Genomic DNA, 23,956 nt, shown 5'->3' with positions numbered 1-23,956 from the left:
ATGATCATTTTGATCTCACAGAGTCTTAGCCAAAACTTTCTAATTGGATCGACACGAAGGAAAGTGGCTGCAGGTGGACAAAATGAGAAAGATTAATTAAAGCTGTAGGCCTCATGGTACCGCACCAACCCAGAAGCAAGTGAGCTTTGGTGACCTTAGCTATGTGAGTCGGAAGGTACATTAGTTTTTTAAACTCCTAGGTAATTTTAGTAAATGGGTGAACATTAATTTACTGTGATACCCTATTGGCCCAAGAGTTAATGCACCTTCAAAATTGCCTTATTTTGTCCAGAACAGACTTGTCTCTTGAAAAGCATGGTTAAGCCTGTGGTGATTAACCTCTCCTACTGTCCTGAATTCAACTCTGTAATTTCTGCTGGACTCGTGTATCTCTGTTGCCTTCTCTTAAAAGCATCGTATTTAGGATTACCAAATAAAATATAGGATGCCCAGCTAATTTCAAACTTAAGATAAATAACAAAAAAATTAGTACAACTAAATGCTATATTATACTAAAAAATGTGATATTATACTAAAAAAGCATTTGTTGTTTATCTGAAATTCAATTTAACTGGGTGTCTTGCTTTTTTATTGATTAAATCTGACAGCCCTAGCCATGTTGCCTCACTGTTCACTGTGTTTCATTTTTGAAGCCTCAGGGATATTTTTTATGGCCCCCCCTTCTAGCTGTACACAGATGCCTGCCTGTCTTTTCCTACTAGAAAAGGAGGCACTCCAATGTCGAATTTGCACTTATTTTTGTCATTAATTAAAATTAAGGACATAGGTTTTGAGTAAACACAGAATGATATAGCTGATCATTGTTACCTGAAAAGGTAGACAATTAAAGTAGAAGGGAAATTATTACATTGTAAAATTACAATATTGCAATTTTGCATGAGGAGAAAAATCAGGGAGTAGGACCTAGCAAAAGGGACCTGGTCATCAGAAGTCCTAATTAGGTAGTTTTTGTGAATGAGCAATATAGTGAGGGTTATAGAAATAACACTTTTCTTGGTGGGTTTGGAGGAATTCTCTTATTTTCACAGTATTATTGGATTTCAGAAAATAGTAGTTTAGAATAGTAATTCTCTGAAATGCTTTTGTCTTGCGAATGGGTTTCAGCCCTGGGCAAGTTCACTGTGGATTCAATGTGAGCAAAGAAATGACAGGAGAAAGTTCGTGGGGTGAAAGGGTTATACCCAACTTTATTTCCACGGTGGCAGGTCAATCACTAGAATCCCGTTCACTCAGAGCTAGTCTGCACTCAGCAAGCCAGTCTCTGCCTCTGGGCCCCTCTGCCCACACAGCCATCCTCTGGGCCTCTGTCCTCGGCGCTGCCACCACTCCAGCCTCTGTTCTGCTCTCCTGCAGCCTTACAGCCGAGCCGCTGTATCGCACAGACCACTGGGAAGGGCCCTTTATAGAGAGTCAATAATGACATATTGCCCACATGGGTGTAGTGAGCTAGCCAACTAGGGCCAGGTGAGAATCCTGGCCACAGGAACCTTCACTTTATCCACAGCTTTCTGGAGTGAAAGGTTTAAATTAAAAAGAAAAAGCACAGCACCCATCTAGATAAAACTTGAAACAGATGTGTTGGGTTCTCCACCCACCCGGTTTGCAGCATGGTAGCTGACTTGATAGCAGGAGAACTTGAGCTTGGCCGTGGTGGCTTCAGAGATTGGTGTGCTGAAGGAGGGGCCTCAATGAGAGGCTACAGGTGGGCTTGTAGAGATGAAGAGATGGTGTGTGGCATGGGTGACCTCCAGCGCATGGCTTCAAGGAGGTTTGTAAAGAAAGCAAGGCAACGGGGTGAAAAAGGAGATGCACGGGAGTCAGAGAGGTAAGGAAATGATCTGGTAATCTGAATATTGGTCAGATAATGTGTGCAGTTTTCTGGGGGATGATTCTCTGAAGTCTTTTGGTGAGACCATGGGGAATAGAGTGTGAGTGAGAATTCCTAAGTCCTCAGACATATTACCTTTTCCATATGTCCTAACCCAAGGACATTGAGAACACCCAGAGTCATATTCCAAGGCAGAGCTGGGGGATAAAGCTAGAAGTGTGTTCTGCAGGGTTCTCAGCTGCTTAGAAACTTGTAGCTTTAGCTGGTGGCAGCTGAGGTCACCAGCTAACAGCTGAGTGATTTTGCCCCAGTGGAATGTGAGCTAGGCTTGAGCAGGTCACTGAGGATGGGAAGGTCATGAGTCCAAGGATGGTTTGTTTGATGGATTGTTTTTGGCTTCATAGCATGCTTATAGGTTGAAGAACTATAGGAGAAGAATCAGGAAGAGCATTTCAGGGCTCAGCATAAAAAGCTATAAAAAACACTTAGAAGGGTAATAAAGATATATGTTGATTTTCCTCTGACCAAGGCCAAGTTTTGTAAGATCAAGCAAGTGGGGGTAGAGACTGGTAATCAGACCTTATCCCCAGAGATTTCAGATTGCTTCTGACTTCACTGTCTAGACAAAATCATCAGAGGATACTGTCTAGAAACTGGAGGAAGCTCTAGAAGCTGCTGTCCAGAAATGAGAGGAAATTGCAAATGCAGAGGCTGGAACATGCCAGCCAGTGCAGGGAGGCCTGAGACATTGATGTTTCCAAACAGTGACAGAGCAGCTGTGTTGTTTTTTGCATTTCACAGTATTTATTTATCCTGTTTTCAAGATCAGGCCATTTAAAAAATCATTTGAAAATTCTTCTCTAATAAATTATATATCTCTACTTTTTTTATATATAAAAAGTTATAAATACATTGTATATCTAATCTTTTTTTGATAATACAAATTGACCAAATCTTTTAAAAACAAATTCTTCCCAATCCTGAGCAGATTTTTAGAGCATATCCATTCTGGAGAGTTGTGTGACGCTGGTACACCACCCTGACCACCTTCTTAACTGGGTATGTGGGGATTCAGTAGTTTGAACTCCACATGGTGGCCACGTGGTGGTGAGGCGGTGGGGCAGGCCTTTGCTGACCTGTCTAGAATCCTCAGGTTTGGTCTTTAGGAATGTCATGTTGTCCTGGAGGGTGTGAGACAGCTGCAAGCCCAGCATGTCCATCGAGTTGATCAGGTAGTTGATGTTGGTGGCCGGGTGCTTGGAGGAGGAGGGGTCAGCTCAGGCATCCGGTGGGTGTTCTGACCACTTGAGTCTTAGACTCTAGAAAAATTTGCTCTATTAACTTTGCTGACTTCTGGCCACCATGTTGGACCATTGGTCTAAGGAGTAATTGAAATCATTGTTTGGCAATCTGGTTTAGAGTGGCGCAGCCCGCTGACAAGCTCTTACTCTTACTCTGTTATGTAAAACCTCTACTAGGTTCACTGGATGGCTGATTCACTTTGCCCATTCTTTCATTCAACAAATATTTATGGCTACTCTTCTGGGCACTGAGAAGAGACTGCTGAACCAATTAGACAAATTGGTAAAGGTTTCACTGTGAAGGTGACATTTAAGCAAAGATATGAAATAGGGAAGGGAATGGTACCATGAGGATATGCCAGTAAAAAGCATTTCTGGCTGAGGTCGCAGCAGTGGAAAGGTCCTGAGGCAGGAGCATGCCTGGTGTGCATAAGAGAGGGGCCAGAGTGACTGAGTAGAATAAGAATGTGAAGGGGAGAATGGAGAGGTGTAGAGTCAGTGAGTAGGGCCTTTAGGGAATTGTCAGGATGCTGGCTTTTACTCTGAAAAAGCTGGAGATCTAATAGAGGATTTTGAGGAGAGGAATGACCTCATCTGACTTTTTATTGTTAAAGTTTCCAAACCTTTATAGAAATGGGATAGCATAATGAGCCCTCATGTACTCATCACTCTGCTTTGACAATAATATTTTATTTGTAAACATCTCAATATGCATTTCTAAAGGATGTGTACTATTAAAAAAATCTCTGCTATGATTATCATATTTTAAAAGTTAACTTATTTCCTTGAATATCATGAATTTGAATTGCAGTTACTTTGAAAGGGGAGCTGATGGGATTTCCTGGCAGTTTTCTTGAGAGAAGAGTCCAGGATTACATAATTAAAATCATTTTTAGAGTTATTGATTTATTGTATTTCTATATACTACTATATATGTATTTCAAAATAGGTTTTAACGGTTAGTATCTGCATCTGGTTTTAGCATTTTTAGTTTCTTTCCATAAACATCATCCAATGCCATCAATTACTCCAGCCACAGAAAATATTATATTATTTCTATTTCCCAATGAGGAAAAGAGAGGCACAGAGTTACTTACGTGTTAAATAACTTATTCTGAAGTCCCTTAGATAGTGGTTTAGAAAATACCGGCAAGCTGGGAATGACTTATCCAAACTCAAAATTTCTTCTGCTCTTTTATCTATTCTTGCCTATGGAAAACTTAGGCAGGCAATTGGGCACATTTCAGGACTGATTTATGAATATGTCGAGGTCTTTCTAATTATTTCAAGGGATATCATGGAATTAGTTCCATATAATTCAACTGAATTAAATTCAACTTAAATAAATTCACAGGATTTATTGGCTGTCTTCCATACATCAGATGTTGCTCACAAGTTTTTCAGTCATTTGCACAGTATTGCCATGAATCTACACTATGCAGTTTGAATGTATTCGGATATTTTATATTTTGCAATGAAGTCTTTAATTTTGTTACTTGCTTTTCTTGTTCTGTCATGTTCTTTTGAAGGGTGCCCTCCTTTTGTTTTTTGTGATTTTATCTCTTATGGCAAAATTGCCTTAAGTTACACAGGCCAATTAATTACACAGTGACCATGCTTGAGGCAAAAATGCTTGTGGCAAGGATGCTTACTAGGAAAATACAGGATGTGATATTAGAGAGCACTTTGTATATGTTACCCTAATTCAAAGAGACAGTTGTACCTGCTAAAACTCTAAAACTCCCCACAAGGTATGGAATCACTGTCCCTGAAAGGGCATAGCACACATGTCAATCTAATCTTCTCTGGCCAAGAGACCCATAGAGTGTGAGGCTTTATACATATTCCCCATGGTCCTTGGGTCCCCAGATGAGACAATCTGCAAATGTTGTCATTGCTACACCACAGAGTGGGGGTACTGTATCTTCTCTGAATTAAGCAAGACTTTTTTCTTTGTTGCATCAATAACAAATGGAAAAGTTGGTCTTTGAGCTTGCTTCCTGTGGGGTGGATTGGAAAATCAAAGAAGAGAAACCCTGAAGATTTAGTTTTAACTTCCACATCTAAGAGAGCTCGTAGTCCCTTCCCAGAGGTGTTGACATTTAAATTATTATGTTTAAGAACTTGGCCTTACATGATGAAGTCATCTGTGAAGAAGAACCACTGTTCATTTTTAACCATATCCAAATTTGTCTCCTATTCCAGAATAGTGGATTTGCCTTGGGACTCTTTCCCACCATACGTGCTAACCTGGGCAGAGCCATAGTCGATAAATTATGTTTACTTTGTCTTTGATACCTTAGCTATATTTTCTTCTGTTCAGGTTCCTACCTGATAGAGCTATGAACTAAGAATATGTTAAATAAATATACAGAAGTTTATTTTTCTTCGTCTCTCCATGTCCTGTCTTCCTTTCCTCTAGTTTTTTTTTTTTGTCCTATTTTCTCATGCCCTAATATTAGAGAGTGACATTTTTGTGGGCAAGTCATTTAGCAGTTAGAAACACAGTGGCCACCCTTGACGCTTCCTCTGATGGAATGGATGTTTGTCATCTTTAATTGGTCATGGTAGGGAGTGCTGAGCAGACTTCAATGTGGTGCTATCTCCACTTCCCAGCTCATTTTCATGCATTTTATTACTCTCAGGAAAGATTTTGAAGAATGGGTGGTGTACCCATGAGACCAACTGAAGAAATTCTAGATGGTTACAGAGGTTATTGTTGCTCAGAAACATGGGACAGAATCATGGCCACACAATTGTAGAGCTGGAAAGGAATTTAGAAAACGGAGTTGAGACTTCACATGTTACAGAGAAGAAACTGAGAGCCAGAGAGGTTTGGTGACAGGTTTAAGCCATGCAGCTCTTACTGGCAGCTTTTTGTTTAAATCCAAGGAGTTCTGACTCAGTCTAGAACATTTCCACCAAAGACCTTGCCTCCTTTATTTTATCCTGAAGGTTATTGCATGTGAAGTGGTGTGACCCCTAATGACCTACAGACTCCCAAGTAAATTTTGTAAATGAAAATTTCCATTTGCAATTCTGTACATTTGTGTGGATTTTTTCATGTGATGATACCTTGTCCCCATTTATGATAGGGTCATAAATTGCATGATTTATGGATCACACTCAGAAGCTGACCAGAGCTGACCGGTGTTGAAATAGGACTAATTTTGGTATTTGGAGTCCTGTGGCTGTAATGACTTCTCCGAAAGGTCCGAGTCCTCATTCTTGAGTTGGCTGCCTTTCGCAGGGCAGAGGCTGTGCTCCTCTGCCTTCTCTTCTCCTTCTCCTATTGCTCCTCCCCCTTTTATATCTATCCTTTGTCCTAGCACACTTCTTAGCTGGTGCTCAGTAGATGCTTATGCAATGCTATTAAATGAGCTTCTTAGTATTTCTTCATATGAGCAGGTTACTATTCTCCTAATAGAGGGTCATATTTTCTCTGGAAGTCAGACTTGTTATAAGAAGGTGTGGTGTCAAACCACAGTTTTCTCTTGTCTTCCCTCTTTTGTGTCATCTGTATGCCTTGTTTTTTGCATCTCACTTTGGGCTTCTTGTCCTCACCATTTGTTAGCACTTGCAACAGGTTGGTGTGAATAGAGAAAGGGGAAGTGATGAAACTCCAGTCAGGTCATTTGGTTACACATTAGTAACTGATAAACAGATAAGAAGATATTGACTAAGTGTACCTCTCAGGGAACTTGACGCCAGGCCATTCTTGTTTCCCATTAGTGTGGAAAAAATCAACCCTTGCTTGTATTTTAGGGTGAAGATCTTTTTCTTAAGTGAGTGAGAAAACCTCTTGACATTTTACAGAGAGCCTTAAGTTTTGAATGGTGAACGCTAATGTTCTTTGTGCATAAAGAATTTCAGAACTCTTGTACATGACCATTAACGACACATCATTTTCTATTTGCTTATGAGTCAAGATAGGTATTTTCTTTAATCATATTTTTAGGAAAATATTCAAACATTCATCAAGCCATCCTCCTGTATGACTGTCGGCTCCATTAGCTCTGCTTTCATGAAACTCAACAGAGTTCTCAACCTTTGCACTGGAAATCGAATGAGTGTTTTCCCTGAAAAACAGTATTATTGGCCTTGTAATAAATATTTGTAGACAACTTCTAATGGGATTACTATGTAAGAGTTTAGGGTTGAGATGTGAGGTGATGACTTTGTGTCCAGAGGTGACATATTCCGCCCTTGGTTTGTGATGCCTTGGGTGGAATTCCCAAGGATTTCGTCTTTTGGGAGCCTGGGCTCTGAGATTAGACTGCCGGGCTCCTCGACTCCTCTGTTTTCTGACTGTATGACTTTGGTGCGTTACTTTCTCTCTCTGTTCCTGGGTTACGTCATTTCTAAAACAACTCTAGTTGTAATAGTACTGCCGAGGGTATATTTTGTGGGTGGTGAGATGAATTAATTACGTATAATACACGTAAAATTGTGCCAGCCACACCATCAATTTAGTGAGAAAATTTGCTTGCCTACTCCCCCAGTAACTTTTATCTTGTCAGACCAAGGGTCATGCTGGGTTTTGTTGAGAGTCCAGAGTGTGGCCTGAACTTTGGCTAGAGGCTGAAATAGCAGCTATAATTCTCTCCCAAGATAATTTTGTGGGGCTGCATTGAACTGTGTATACCACCAGTCATTTCTTGGCAGAAGTTTTCTTTTGCACCTTTCAAGGAAGAACATTATCTGCCTCTGTTTATTAACTAGAAGACACAGTAAATACAAATAAAAGTTACACTTATTAAATGGATATTATGAGGCAAAGGATTAAGCTCTCAGATAAGCCATATAAAGCAGTCTTTAATTTTCTAAAGAGTTGCGAGGACCTATTTTTGTCATCCAGAAAATAATTTTTAACTTGCTTACTCCAGCACCTAACTACCACACAGTTTAGGAGGTTGCCCAAACCTGGCCCAGGACTCAGTTAACTTGAACTTTTAAAAAAATGAGATGCAGGATTTTTCTTCTCTAGATTCTACTATTTTAGGTCAATTTGTCCATTCTTTCTAAGAACATGTTTTACTGCCGTGGAAAACAAATAGAGATTATATTAAAAGCCAAACATAAGATTTCATAGAGAGTAGAAAATACCCATAAGTAAGGTCTAGCCGCAGGCTATTTTGTACCCATCCATACTGATATTAAAGCAGAGAGAGGTACACAGGAAACCACATTCAGATTGGTTTATACATTGGTATACACACAGGCATCAATAATTGGCTTCTCATCTTGATACAGCATTTCCTTATTGCAACAGATTCAGCTATGCCTTTTGCAAAGTTGTTCTTAATTCTTTATTGATTAATTTATTCAGTGAGTATTTATTATATGCTTTCTATGTACAACGTACCATGCCAGATGAACTGGGGGTGTAGTTTTCATACTCTTGAAAAGCTTACAGCCTACTTGAGAAGGCAAGACATACAATACAGAGCATCAAGTTCTACTCATTCCATGATCAACTATTAAATTCTTACTGTTTGTCAGGACTGTGCTGGAAACTGGGAAGCAAAGGTGACTGTAACAGGAATTCTTTCCTGGAGACAAACAGTGAACACACGTGGTGGTGATGAGGATTCCAGAACAGTTATGTATGTCATACTGCAGGAGTACATGTTGATTCTGTTGAGAAAGTCAGTAGCTGCCACCTGTGAAGGGGCCATTTTCACTTAGGAGATGTTGCCTTTTGGCCAAGATAGGAAGCGTTGTGGGCAAAGGCCCAGAGATGTACTAACTTGACTGGGGAAGGGCAACACATAAAAGTTATCATCACAGGGAGGGAGAGGGCTAGAGACAGGACAATGGCTGTGCTAAGGAGTCTGAATTTCTCCTGTAGGCTGGGTGTCTGAGTCTGAAGTCTTTTGGGAAGACCATTCTTGGATTTTGGAGGCCCAGGAATATCCTAAGATTAGAAGCAAAATCTGTGTATCTTAAATAAGGGCATTTTCCTGGGTCCCACCATACGAAGGAGATTAAGATGCCATATCCTGAATGTTGAGGGGACATGAAAGATCTCAAGTATGTGTCCATTTTCTATGGTAGAATCATCAGAGGGGCTGAAGGGTCGAGGATAGGTTTGCTCTGTTCTAGTGTGCAGGAATGGAGTTGGGAAGGCTTTCGAGAAAGCTCACCATGTCTGTGCACTCATTCAGATAGCAGATATTCATTGACCACTTAATGGTGTATCAGACTGTGCTGAGCATGAGCTGGGACTCCAGGGTGAGTGAGGGAGCCCCAGTCCCTGCTGTGGTGGAGGTCATGGTGTACGCAGTAAGACAGGTAATTAAATAGTACAGCAAAATGTTAGTCCGTTGCATCAATCATTTATTCATGTACTTGTTTATTCAGCCGTTATTTCTATACTGGGCCTTCTTCAAGGCACTGGTGGGATGAAGCTTACCTCTCAGTGGGGAAAACACACAATAAACAAATGTATTTTTAAATAAACTAGACATTTGTTTAGTGTCCAGGGGTGGTAAGCACTATAAAGAAAAAACAAGCTAGTATAAGAAGGTGGAAAGTAATAAGGAGACTGCTTTAGCAAGGTCGGGAGAGGCTCTTGAGAAGGTGGGAAGCTGCTTGGGGTGGGGAAGCAAGTCAGCGAGAAGGATGCTGAGACGGGGAAGCACAACAGTCACTCAGTGCTTGGACCTTGGTGACGAGGGAGGGACTGTGAGGAGGGCGGAGTGGCAGGCAGGGGACTGATGATACTGGGCCTTTGCATTTTATTCTTGTTGTGCTGGGATGCCCCTGAGGGTTTTGAATAGGGGAGTATGACTCTGACTCCAATGTGTATATGTATGTGTGTGTTTAACATATCACTGAGCAATTAACTGAAACTATCTTCCTGGAGTTAGCATCAGACTGCACAGGTGAAGGGTTCAGTCCTACAAGACTGCCCCTACTTCAGATGCCAGTTTAAGTCCAGGTTGTCACCTGTGCTTCTGACTGACTGGCTGTAATTCAGTGGTTCTGATGATTCCCTCTTTGGGTTTGATGCATTTGCTAGAGCAGCTCAGAACTCAGAAAAACATTTTACTTGCTCTCTTACTGGTTTATTATAAAAGGATGTAGCTCAGCTCAGGAACAACCAGAGAGAAGAGATGCATAGGACAAGGTATGTGGAAGGGAGCAGAGGCTCCGTGCTTTCTCCAGGCCTCCACTCTCCCCAATCCTCCAGGTATTCACCCATCTGGAAGTGCTCTGAACCCAGGGCTTTGGGTTTTTGTGGAGGCTTCATCACATAGGCATGGCTGACTAAATCATTGCCATTAGCTATTGAGTCAACCTTCAGCCCCTCTTCCTCCCTGCAGTTTGGAGGTAGGGCCTAAAGTTCCAACCCTCAATTCATGGTGGCTTCCTGGTAAGCTGCGCCCATCCTTTCATGGGGCCCCAAAGTCACCTCATTAACATAAAAAGAGATGTTTTGTTGCTCTCATCACTTAGGAAATTCCAAGCTTTTTAGAAGTTCTGTGCAAGAAATGGGACAAAGACCAAATATTTATTCTTGTTATAAATCACAGCATCACAGGGAGGAAGAAGACCTCTATTACAATAGGGAGAGCTCAGGGTGCATCTAACCCAGCTCAGGCAAGTCGGCAAAGCTCCCTGGAGGAAATGACGTTTAAACTGCCAACTGCAAGATGAATAGAGAGGCAGTCAGGAGGAACGGTGTTCCAGGCAGAGCGAAGAGCATGCTTAAATGCCCTGGGTGGATCAGAGGACCTTAGGGCCAAACCGGGAATGCAGGAGGCGAAGCAGACTTTTTGGGAAACGTACTGAGTTTAGCTTTGCACACAATTAGCTTGAAGTTTCTTTGGATCATTCCAGAGAAGCTGCAGAGTGTGGGTAGTTAGCATTTAAGTCTGAAGTCTGGGGGAGGGGTGTGGGATGGCAATTGGGTTTGACCACCCACAGCTGAGATTCCCTCAAAGGGAGAATGTCAACTGAGGATGATAAGAGGGCTGAGGGCAGAACCTTGAGGAACATTGACATCGAGGAACCTGGTGGCGGCAGAAAACACTGCAAAGGAAATGGGGTGAAGTAGTTGCTGGAGAGGTAGGAGCCAGTGTCTTTCTAGGTGTCAGGAGAGGTGAAGATTTTAAGTGCTGTGAGGATTCAAAGTTGAATTATGTGAGTTGGAATACTTAGGATGAGCCTTACGAGAGATGGGGGCGTGGAGCTTGGTTTTCTGTGACAGATGAGATGTGGGTAAGTAACAGGAAGGAGTGACATGTGGGGAATGATTAATTTCTCAGGGGCAGACTTGATAAAATTTTGCTTAAAGAGCTACAAAAAAGATCTATATACTGGTCAGAGCAGGGAATTCAAGGATTTGTGCATAATTCTGTGTGTTCATGATTTTTTAACTTGAGTTTTCCTTGCTTATAACCCCTAAAATTGTAGGGGGTTTGAAGTTTGTTTGTATGTGTTTTCTAGAAAAGATAGTGTCAGAGTTTTCATTATATTGTCAAATAGGTCCATGAGTGTCTCCCTGCCTCCAGTCCAAAAAGTTAATAATTCACAGGTATAGGCAATGGGAAGTTATTGAAAGATGACTGTTTTATTTATTTATTTTTATTATTTTGGTATTATTAATCTATGACTCTTTTATTTTATGATGATCTTTTTTGGCAGTGGCTGGCAGGATGAGTATGAGAAATTATGGGAGGCAGGAGACCAATTCTAGTAATTCAGACATGGAGTTATTTATCACACAGGCCAGAATGATAAAAACAAGGAATGTAAAGAAGGATAGGCATAGGTTTTAAATAAATAATTGACAAGATTTGGTGGTAGATTATGTAGGAGGTACACTTAACAAATACTTATTGAGGACCTGCCATGTGTCAGTTAAAACTGGGAGCAAATGAGACATGGTCACTGCCTTCATGGAACTTACTGCTAATGGGGGGGACATATTTGTCAATAATTGCTCAAATATAGGACTGGAAGTTGTAGTAAGTAGCGTGAAGAAAAAGTATAAGGAACTTTACATATAACTGGGAGATTTAATTTGGTGAGGGAGCCTCTTCAACATCAAGTTCTCCTACTAGTATTTAATTAACCCCCTTTTTTTGGGAGTGGACATCTGTTGGTTCTTTTAGTTTTTCTTTGCAAAAATATTTCCTCTAGAAATCAAAGCTTTAAAAAAAAATGCTTGGCTAATTGGGAAATAATACTTTTGGCTGGCTGGGAGCATGATTTATGGTTGGAAACATTAAGCACATGTTTCCTTTGATTAATGAAAATATTCCTGGTAAATATTTTTTTATTATGCTCTGTTTATATGTGCCCCAAGATAGTCCACTCTCTGGACCCAATATAAATGCCCGCAAACATCCCCATTAATATTGTTGAATCTGAAGTATCAGTGGGGCACCCATTTGGAAATATTTGGTAGTCCGTTGACATAATGAAAATGCAAGTAAATCTTGTCAGTTGAGATTCCCGTTTCCATAGCTGCAGTGGTGATGTTTTCTGCTCTCTGTTCTCTTCTGCTTTTGCCATCCTTTTCCCTAACCACCACTCCATTCCTCAGCCCCTTGCGTGTCTCAGAGTTTCAGTGTGTAAGACGCTGATGCAAAACATCCCTCCATTTCTCACCTAAGCTTCTGCCTTACTTTTCAGAGAATCTTTAAAGGTATCTGTAAAGCTGAATAACAGCTTATCTCTTAATTCATAGATTGGTAAGCTTGTCAACTTCTCATCTAAGTCTTATGAAAAAGTACCCAAAATGAGAAACTATAGAGGTTTGGTGACAATCCAGTGAGAAAGCAATAAGAATTTTACAAAGAAGGAAATGTTTAAGCAATTTGTCTAAAGAATTAATTAAATCTTCACTATGAATAAAGGGATAAGAGTTTGGTTAGAGTGTTTGAAGCCTCTTACTGGAAGACAGAACCTGAAGACATTTAGAACATGAAAATAAGAGTGGTTAATTACAGTCCTGTGAAAATAAGGGGAAGCCAAAGGGCCTCTGAGGCTAAGGGGAAGGAAGAAAGATTGCCCTGAACGTGGTACAAACACATCCCACCGAAGAGGTATGAAGCTAAGAGCTCCAGGCCTATGGCAGGTACAGCTGGGCAGGGCTGGGTAGAGGGCAGCAGGAAGATATGAGTCAGGGGCCTCTAACTAGGCTCATCCCTGGAGACTGAAATAACCACAGGTTGGTGCCTGACACCCCCTTATGGCTTGGTCTGAGTCTAGACATGGACATCTCCCACTCTATTCCTTTCCACTGTGGATGATTCGACCAAGTCAGTCTGCTTTCTGGGGACAGATCTCTGTCTGGAGGCAGATGTACCAAGTTAGCTTGGCCAAAAGGATACCCCAGAAAACCTGAATGCATTTCAGGGTGCCACAGGGCTTTGCAGTCCATGAAAAGATCTCATTTGCCTTTTCATTTGGTTTGGATTGTATTCTTTTTTCATGATATCCCAGTTTGGGAATCTTCTTGAGCAGGACTGGGCCAAAATGATAACTGACAATGTTACATACATGAATTCCTAAGTTGTAACAAGAACTTGCTTTATGGAGAGGAAATATGGCCTGTGTGATTCCCCTCTCTTCTTTTTGGGTGCCTCCTGGTTTTATGCCCTATGTCTGTGGTGGATTTCTGTATTCCAGGGTAAGAGCAAAGGTAAAGTGTTGAAGAAAGGCATTCTGTGGATGGCAATATCTCTGCTACATCTGGGGAAAATGAATTTTTGCTATTACTGTCTTTTACCAATCTTTTAAGAACAATATATGCATATTCCATTTATACTGCTGTGAAAAGGATCACTTTATTAATTCAGTCATTGACTAATTCATTTGATACTCTTATTTTTGAGTCTGTTGTAGATGAGGCACTGTGCTATAAACACTTGGGTTTCCAAAGATGAGTAATTCACAAGGAACTTAGTGACTGTAACAGAGATGAGAATGTACCATTGAGGGAGTAATAATGTATGAGAAGCAGATGAGAAGTAAAGAAAACTTGCTATAGAGTTCAGAACAGGGATAAGTTATTTGAGTATGTGGTGTTATGAGTGGCTGACAAGAGAGGAATTCAAATTCATGCAGAAGGTGACCTTAAGATGATCACCTCACACCCATTAGGGTGGCTCCTATGGAAGAAACAGAAAGTAATAAATGTTGGGAAGGATGCAGAGAAATTGGAGCTCTTGAGTATTATTGGTGGGAATGTAAAATAGTGCTGCCACTATGGAAAGCAACGTGGTAGTTGCTCAAAAAATTAAAAAAAGAATCATCCTATGATCCAGCAATCCCACTTCTGGGTATATGCCCAAAAGAATTAAAAGCAGGGTCTCACAGAGATCATTGGAGCATCCATGTTCATAGCAGGGCTGTTCACAATAGCCAAAGATGGCAGCAGCCTGTGTTAGTGATGATGGATGGATAAATAAAATGTGGCATATCCATACAATGGAGTAGTAGTCAGTCTTATAAAGAAAGGAGATTCTGGCACATGCTACAACATGGATAAAATCTGAAGATGTTATACTAAGTGAAATAAACCAGTCACAAAAAGAGAAATACAATATGATTCCACTTCCATGAAGTTTCTACATTAGTTAAATACTGAGACAGAAAGGTAGAATGGTAGTTGCAACGGATTTGGAGAGGGGGGAAAAGAAGATTTGTTTAATGTGCATAGGGTTTCAGTTCTGTGAGATAGAGAAATTCTAGAGATTGGTTGCACGCTAATATGAATATGCCTAATGTTACTGGATTATATATGCTTAAAATGGCTAAGATGACAAATTTTATGGTATGTTTATCTTACCACAATTTTAAAAAATGCAATATTTTATTATTCAGGGATAGACGAAGGGTACTTGACACCTTAGAACTTTCACCTATGCACGTACTATTTATTCATTAATGCATTCCACAAACACGTATTGAATGTTTGCTATGTGCTGGGCCCTGAGCTGATCACTGGGCCTGCAGTACTTAATATGGTTTATTCAATCTCAATGTCATGCTTGCCAACCAGCACCCCCCCAACCAAAGGCACTAAGCTTCTATAGTTAAATATTCACAGCTGCTTCCTACTGACTTGAACCATGCATAAGACATTAATAAACAAACAGTAAACAGATCTGAGGATGATTGGGGGGCTGAGCTCATCAGCATGGTGGTGAAATGGAAAGAGATGGGCAATAAAATACAAACTAGAATCGAAAACTGCGAGCTAGTGCTCTCTAAGGATATTAAAAAATAAAGAACTCCTATTTGAGGCTGCCAACCCGAGAGCTAAGTCATTTAGAATGGACAAAATTGGTAAAGTCACACACTCTATCCAAGAAGTTGGTATTTTGTGAATATCGTGACAAATGTTGTTTGAGGACCACCACAACATTTTGGAGTATTATTAATGGGTGAGCAGGGCAGGGAAAGGTTATAAAAAATTTGAATTAAAAGGAAAGATGGTCTATGAAGAAGAGGACCAGTGGGAAGTCAGTGTGGTGTGGTTATTCAGATGGGGGGGTAATGGAAGCAGGAAGCATGAGCTGCCTTAACCGAGAGACCCTGGAAGCTCCATCCTCAATTCACTCTTTTTCATCCTAGGCTTGTTTGTTTCTTTTCTTTTTTTAAATACCATAGGAAATGTCACTCCTACTATCCTTTGGGTATCTTTCTCCTTTTCTTTTGTTCCTATATACCCTGGAACACTATTAATTCAATTAACTGTGTTATTGAGCGCCAGCTCCATACCAGGCGCTGTGCTGGGCTCTGGCCATGTATCCCAGATTCTATTATATGGTTTTTATTCAGTTGCACACTCTGATTTGTCTAGCAGGTCCTGGATTGATGTTTGTCTGCTCCTACACCTGCTCAGATTAGAGGTGTGAACTCAGTTTCATCTACTCCTTTCCTTACCTCTTTTCTCCCTGTCTTCTTCGAGGTGTCTTCACTGTGCATGTTCTTCTAACTATGAATTCAGTCCCAACTGCTCTATGGTCCTTCTTGACTTCATTCCACTTGTCCTTCTCTGTCCCCTTCAGTCTAGATGGGACTTTCCCAGCTCTCCTCCATTCTAAAAATCCTTTTGGTCTTCATAGTCTTGAGTGGCCACCCCATCTCTTTTCCCGTTCTCATCCAATTCTCAAAGGGTTGGCTTTCACTCCTTTTTGATTCCTTTCACTCCATCCACTCTTCCACCCACTGGATTTTGGCTCATGTTTATGTCCCTCTATTGAAACTCCTTGCTAAGTGTCCTCTTTGTCAAATCCAGTGCTGCCTTATCAGTCCTTGTTTTATTGGACTTTTCTGCCCCATGTGGCACTTTGATCACTCTCTCCTTAAACCTTCCTACTTCCTTATAACTTTTTACTTCTCCCTTTCCTTGTTCTCCCAGGACTTTCTGATTGTTAATTCTCACTTTTCCTTCTGGGATATGCTTCCTCCATGAACTTTTTAAAGTTTGGTATAATCATTTGTGTTCCTCTGCTCTTCTTATTCTACATGTTTTTAAAGAGGCATATTGAATATTGAATAGTACCCTTAAATTATAGGCAAGTCATAGAAACTGATATCTAGAGTTACCTGGTAAAATGGCATAAAAGTTTGAATGTTATCTTTCGACACATGTTCTATGTTTTTCATTAGCTCATCTGAGTTTCAAATGCTGCAGCAGTCTATGCTTTGTCATGATTTCCTAAAGATCCTTAGAGTGTCTAGAATTGGAATGAGCTTTGTGCTCTAACAGTTCTTAGTTAATTGTGAATCCCTGAAAAAAAAAAAAAGATTAAGTCTATTAGAAATCAGCTAATCTCATTTTGTCATTTTCTGGATAATATATTCTAGTATGGGCAGCCCATTTTTAAAGTAAGTTTGCAATAACAATTTCCCCTCAAGGTTAATATAATAGGCAAATACCTTTTGCTGCAAAAGACAGCAAGAGGTAATGAAAGATGAGCTTACATTATGATTCATTCTTTCAAAATGTCAGAATAAAGTGGATCGGCTGCCTCTCCTGAGTCCCTTATTTTTTAGAGGAGAGTGCATGTTTTACTTTTCTAATGTTAATGGATTCACTGTTTTATTTTTTTCCCAGGCCAAGTTCAGATACTCGGCGCCAGGGTGGCAGAGAGAGATTGACCAGCACAGGTGACAAGGGAAGCATGGCCGTGGAATCTGCCAAAGAGACTCGCTACTGTGCAGTGTGCAATGACTATGCCTCAGGCTACCATTATGGAGTCTGGTCCTGTGAGGGCTGTAAGGCCTTCTTCAAGAGAAGTATTCAAGGTAATAGTATGTTGAAAATGACTTGCTCCATTTTTAATCTTAAGAGGGGAAGCAACTGAGGAAGGAAGTCATGTGATCAGCCAGCAGTTCCACTGGTATCCTTAGTAGAAACACGGAGAAGAAATAGGGTCTCCAGGGAGTTGACAAATGTCAGGCAGCTGTGGCTGAGTGGTTACGCTCCCTCCATTTGGCAAGAGCCAAACAGTCTTGAGCCACTCTACTAAGAAGATGCTGTCCTGATTGGGGAATGGCAGGTGGATATTTTGTGTGGCAGGCAACTGGGTTTACATGATACCGTATCATATTAATTGTCTTTCCATCATTCCCTCTTTCCTGTGGTTCTGTACAGGTAAGTATTCTGTTCTGGTCTTTGCTCCAGACCAATTCCAATTTAACTTGTCCTTCTCTTGCTCTTCTTCCATCTCTTTGTTGTCTCAATGGATGACATGACCTTTTGCTTAAATGAGAAGGTTCAATGGTTGATGACTTGTAATGGGGGGCTTATTATCTGTGCCCATCAGTTATGAAGTATCCACCCATAGCATCTCTTTTCCTTGTCTGCCTCCATCCTTTTCTTGTATGTAGTTTACCAAGTGCAGTTTCTCTGATACCCTGCCAGCTACGTTTTATTTTTACTCAGGAGAGTCTATATTGTTGCATTTCCTGGGGGAAAACATAAGCCATTTTTACTACCTAAAATATTTTTGTTCAATATTCTTTGCCTGCCAGGAACCTCTAAAGGTCTGATTGCAGATTAGGCTAACTGAATTAACATTTTGTCTTAGTAGTGGAACGTTTTTCTCTATTCTTTTTCCCCTACCTTTTCAGTTTAAGCAAAGTTTAATATATAAATACTAAGAAGATTTCTAATGGGTCTTGTATGATTTCCCTCTCTGGGAATCCAGACTTAAGTAACCCATTGAAAACTGGAGTCTACTAAATTAATAGATGCCGACTGAAGGAGTGATAGCTCTTTCCTGCTCTGATAAGGGATGAAAGCTGCGGGATGATACACACTATTTATTTTTCCCTCCATTGTCAATGGGAAGGATTTTTTTTTAAGCTCTTCATATCTAATAGAGTAGTATGTGAGGTCAACTTGGTCCACTTTAAAAGCATTTTTTTTTCTGATGATTGTTACTTTCAACATCTTTTAGAAATCTACTGTAGGACTTGGGCTTTTATTTGTTTTTATTTTATAAAGTTAATGTTATTCTATGATAGTAAATATTTGTTTATATGTATATAAACAAACATACATACACATATACATATGTTTATATATATATATAATTTATGTGTGTGTATGTGTGTGTGTAGCATCATACAATACTTAATTTTACTAGCTGATACTATCTTAGTTTAGAGTAATGACACTTATGTTTTGGTTAGGTTAATATAAGCCCTTAAAGGTCTTTTGACACAGGTAACTGACCAGAACTAGCCTGTGGGCTGTAATGTGCTGATCCTCAATTTAACATATGGAAAGGGAATAGATGGTTTCTAAAACCTAAAGTTTTGGTTATTTGTATTTACTGAGCATTTACTCTGTACCTGTGCTAAGTGTTGTAAGGGAAATCAAAATATTATAAGACACAATCCATAATCCCACAAAATTAAGAATTTATTTGGGAAATTTATTTGAGGAGGCAAAGGTCCTTGTTCTCATGATATAATTAGAGAGTAAGTCTGTATAAATAAAATGCTACGATATGATAAAGATAAGTAAAATAATAAATGAATATAAGAAAATAAATACTTTCAGTTATAAGTGTGAAATTACTGAGATTGAACATATAAATGACCACTGTCCAAGGAGCAATGGCAATATTCTTGTAAATTATTTTAATCATTTTTGTTCAGTATTTAGGAATGTATTATATAACTTTATATCAAATAATATTATCTGTAAGCATTAAGGCATTAGACCAGAAAACATGGAAAAAAGAAAAATGCACTTACAAAAAAATTAATGAAGAAAATGTGAGATTATAAAAATAAGTATCTTTTGTATGGCATTATCTAAAATTCAAATATTAAAAAAAATTTCTGCTTACCCTTTGATAGTTAAAATATATCTTATATAGACTAAATAGTATGATTTCATTGTACTCTAAATGGTGCTATGTAAAATTGCACTGCATATAATTTGCATAACAATGAAATTTCTACCTGGCTTCAGAAACTTCTTATCATGGTATGAAGTCATTTACGTAAGGTTTCTCGAATTAGATGAGCATTGAATCCCAAGTTCTGGAAGAAGCATAGAAACAAGGCAGAGTTATTAACTTTTATAGCTTGGGAGGGGCTTAAAAATGATTAAGTCCATTAATTCTTTCATTTATTGATTGATTGCCTCTACTTGGCAAAGCATTTTGTAAGGCCCTGGTGATATAATCATAGGAAAGACATGGTCCTTATCCTCAGAGACCTTATAAGGTTAATGGGAGAGATGGACAAATTAACTAGGAATTAAGTTACAGTGTCATAAGTGCTAAGGTGACGGTGAGTCCAAATCTCACTTAGTCCTGATGGGGGTTGCGTCAGGTCTGGGAAGGTTTCCTGATTTAAAATTAAGTCTGGAGGATAAGCCAAGTGAGCAAAATGCAGGAGGGGCTGAGTGTTCAGGCGTAAGAATGAGCACGTGACCAAGGACCAGGAAGTAAGCTGGAGTTTGGGGAGTTCTGCAAATAATGATTAACAAAATTAATTTACCGTTAGATTAAACAAAGTCATTCCTGAGTCATGTATTCATTCTTTGTGTAAAAACAAGGCAATTCATTTCCTTTTCACTTTACTGACATTTCCATGCGTTTGATTTGTTTGTGCATATAAAAGGGAAATACAAGAGCAAGTTTAATGGGTTCCAGTCCCATTTTGTCATCATAGTCTTGATAACTAGGAATGAAAAAGTTTTACTGAACTTCTTTGGTTCTTTATAAATCACACTGCCCCTCAAACCTATTTAAGGACAGTGAAGAGTCTGACATGCAGGTAGAAAGTTCTGAAGATGCTTGTAGCTCTCCCAATTTTTCTTTTTTACTTAAGAAGAGAGCTAGAAATGAGTATCCATCAGATTACTCTAGTGCTCTAAGTGTTTTAGATGAAGAGGTAAAGTGTTTGACTTGAAAGCATACAAATTTTTATCCACTACTTAGTGTACAAACTTGATTACTCAAGAAATTGAGTAATGACCTCCAGTGGAGCATACTTTTTTCTTTCAAGGACACTATTTAAGGGAGAGGGGTAAAGTGGATATTCTATGAATTTATTAATCATTGCAGGTAGAAAAGCAGCGTTTCTTAAGACGTGCTATAAGCAGAGACTCTTGGATGAGTTACATAAGCAGATTTTATTATAGGTTCAGCAGCCACATACTACCTGTATCATTTCAAGGAAAAGGATTCCACTGAACTCACTACATCTTTTACATTATTGTTTCAAACGGTCATGAGAAACAACAGAGGCCTAAGTCTATCTGTATACCACTAGCTATGCTGCCACTTCAGATTCTCTAAGATCTGTATAGAATATGCTTAACATTAGATCAAACAGACATGGCCCAGGCAGGTGCTGGCCTAAAGGTTAGCCAAGATCAGGGAAACATGGTGTCAGGGTGGAGTCTGGTTATGGTTCAGTACAGCTCTGGGGGCCTCAGGTCCAACAAAGATAACTGACCATTTGATCCACCAGGCCTTAGAAAGCATCAGGGTCAGACAGTCCAGCACCCTGGATAGCTCCCTCAACAGCCAGTGAGGGTGAGCAGAGACTGAAAAACCTCAGGTCCATTTAGATGACTCCATCTGCTTTGAAGAGTTCTATTAAGAGAACTTTGTTCTTTCATGTTTAGGGACTCACACTTGTTCACCCAAAATGAATTAATTTTTACATTTAGTTTCACATTTCCAGTCACCGTCTTGCTTGACATGTGCACCCGTGCCTGGAAAAGGCCAAAGGATGGGAGAGAAGTGGGGCTGCTCTCTCATTGCATAACTGGGTTATCTCTGGAGTCCTTTCACGATATGGCTCACAGTTGAGATCCTGGCAAAATATGAGCACAAAAATACTAAATCTTTGGTCTACGTATTCCCCACTTGTATATGTGGCCTGCATGTGTTGGCTACTGTCTAGTCTCCATGCAATAGCAGAGAGATCTGAGAGGTATAGTAACCAGGTCATATGGTCTTGCACTTAAAACTCTCACTGAACTTAAAGTCCATATTCCTTCCTATGACTTAAAACATTCTACATCTTCTTTCTCCTGCTTCCTCCCCTCTCTCCCCCCACTGTCTGCCCTGCCTCGCTGCACTGTAATCTAGCCATCCTGACTTTTTTCTCTTTCCTCAACATACCAACCACATCCCTTCCTTAGGACCTCAGCACATGTGATTGCCTTCTTCTCTTGCTTTAAAGCACCCAGATTCTTACTAGGCTGGCTTCTTGTCATTCAGATCTCTGCCGAAGATCACATTTGAGAAAAGTCTTCCCTGTTTATCTTACCAAAAGTAACCCTACAAATTTGCCATTAGTTTGTTATATTCTATTACCCTATCTTATTTTTCTTTAAAACCCCTAAATATTTAATGAAGTTCTCTTTTTTTTTTATTTGTTTGATTATTGTCTGTCTGCACCAGGTGCCACCTCCCCATATTCCTGCCCAAACTTGGGTATAAGCTCTGTGTAAGCTGATTTCTGCTCTGGTTTGTCTTCTTTGCTACTGTTGCTCCAGTGTCTCTAGCAGTGTGTGCATATCTGTTAGACAGAATAGGATAAGAGAATGGTAGATAAAGCCTGTTAGGGGGCCTCAGAGAAGGGAGAAACTTCAGTGGGTAAGGCTGGCAAGAGAGGCATTCATGCAAGTGGTGCATTTGATATAGGCCTGGACAGAAATGGACAATTTTCATAGGTAATAGAAATTTGGAAGAGAATTCCAGAAATGTGAGATTGCATGAGCCAAGATATGCTCAGTGGAAACTGAGTAAATCAGCTTGGAGAGAACAGAGGGCTTATTGTCCTTTCTCTGCCTCCTTGTCTGCCCTCTTCTGCTTTCTAAAAGTAGACATATCCTAGCATCTCTTCTCCTTTCATTTTTTTCATCCTTTTCCCTGCCCAGTTTCCTAGGTGATCTCATACATAACTGTTCATGGGTTGAATTTTGCTCCCCAAAAAAGATATGTTGAAATTCTAACCCCCAGTACCTCAGAATGATACCTTATTTGGAAATAGGGTCATTGCGGAAAAAATGAATTAAGATGATGTCATACTGGAGTAGAGTGGACCCTTAAACTAATATGACAAATGTCCTTATAAGAAGAGGGAAATTTGGACACAGAGGTAGGCAAAAAAATGCCTTGTGATGACAGAGAGAAAGATTGGGGTGATGCATCTCCAAGCCAAGGGACACCAAATATTGCTGGCAAATACCAGAAGCTAGAAAGAGGCAAGGAAGGATTTTTCCTTACATGTTTCAGAGAGAGCATAGCCCTGCTGACACCTTGATTTCTAACTTTTAGCCTCCAGCACTGTAAGATAATACTTAGCTTTTAAGTTCACTTGTGGTACTTTGTTATGGCAGTCCTAGGGAAACACTATTTAAGACCTGACATGTCACACTGATGAAAATATCTCTGAAATCTAGCTCCTGCCCCAACCTGGCTTCTCAGTGACTCCTGTGTGTCTCCTCTAACACCAGCCACTCCCTCTCTGGGTGTTATCAGTATCTTCACCATTCCCTCAGGCAGCCAAAAGTAAAACTTGGAATTAGTTATTTTCATCTTTTCATTTTGAAGCCTTTGTCTCTATGTATCCTATCAGAACTGTTGTGTCACTCTATGGAGACTCACTGAAATGTCTGTTTGTCCAATTCCCATTGTTCAGAGTTAGCTCCATTAACTTTTTTTTTCCTTTTGCTTCTCCTTCATTTAAACTATTTGCTTCATTTGTTTTTTGCTTCTTCAAAGCCATTCTGCACATGTGGTCTATTAACATTCTTAAAGCAAATCGTTAATCAGGTCAATACTTTGTGCAAAGTTCTTTAATGACTTCCATGGCCCATGATATGATCCTTAGAACCACTCAAGGATTTCCAATTCAGTGTCTCTACTTCTGAAGTAGACTCTTCATGGACTACACACTGTTACTCAAATATGAGCATCCAATTTCTTTGCTGGGAATTTCTTTCCAGTTTTGCCTGTGAAACATTTTATCTTAGTCAAAAGGGACTGTCTTCAAATCTTCTCTGGTTTTAAAGCAGAAGTTCTTACTCTCCTGTGACCCCCCCCATATTTGTTCCCATTGCTCAGGACTGCAGGTTTTGGGGTATATGTGTCTTTCCCTTGCTGAATGTGAACACTGCAAAGGGAAGGCCCAAGTCAAGGCTTCCTACTGTGGGAGTCACTCAGTGAGGAAGTAAGAGAATGGAAGGAAGGTTAGGATTAATTCGAGGGCATTAGGAAACAAAACCATTACATTTTTTGAGTCATGGGGGCGATATGACAAAACAGTCTTCAATTAAGATTAATCTGCCAGAAAG

At 39.9% G+C, this 23,956-nt stretch overlaps 1 protein-coding gene across 3 annotated transcripts in view; it reads left to right on the top strand.

Moving 5' to 3' along the window:
- The window catches only part of ESR1 (estrogen receptor 1), a 319,262-nt gene that overhangs the window by 102,239 nt on the left and 193,067 nt on the right, over nt 1–23,956 (top strand). For all 3 annotated transcript variants that reach the window (XM_036911872.2, XM_057489098.1, XM_036911871.2), the window contains exon 3: nt 17,234–17,424. In XM_036911872.2, coding sequence (XP_036767767.1) covers nt 17,234–17,424 — 191 coding nt within the window. The remainder of the gene's footprint in view (nt 1–17,233; nt 17,425–23,956) is intronic.

Source organism: Manis pentadactyla, chromosome 12 (assembly GCF_030020395.1).
Source record: "Manis pentadactyla isolate mManPen7 chromosome 12, mManPen7.hap1, whole genome shotgun sequence".
Lineage (NCBI taxonomy): Eukaryota > Metazoa > Chordata > Mammalia > Pholidota > Manidae > Manis > Manis pentadactyla.
The sequence above is the reverse complement of the archived record's forward strand: the minus strand, read 5'-3'. Positions and strand labels throughout refer to the sequence as shown.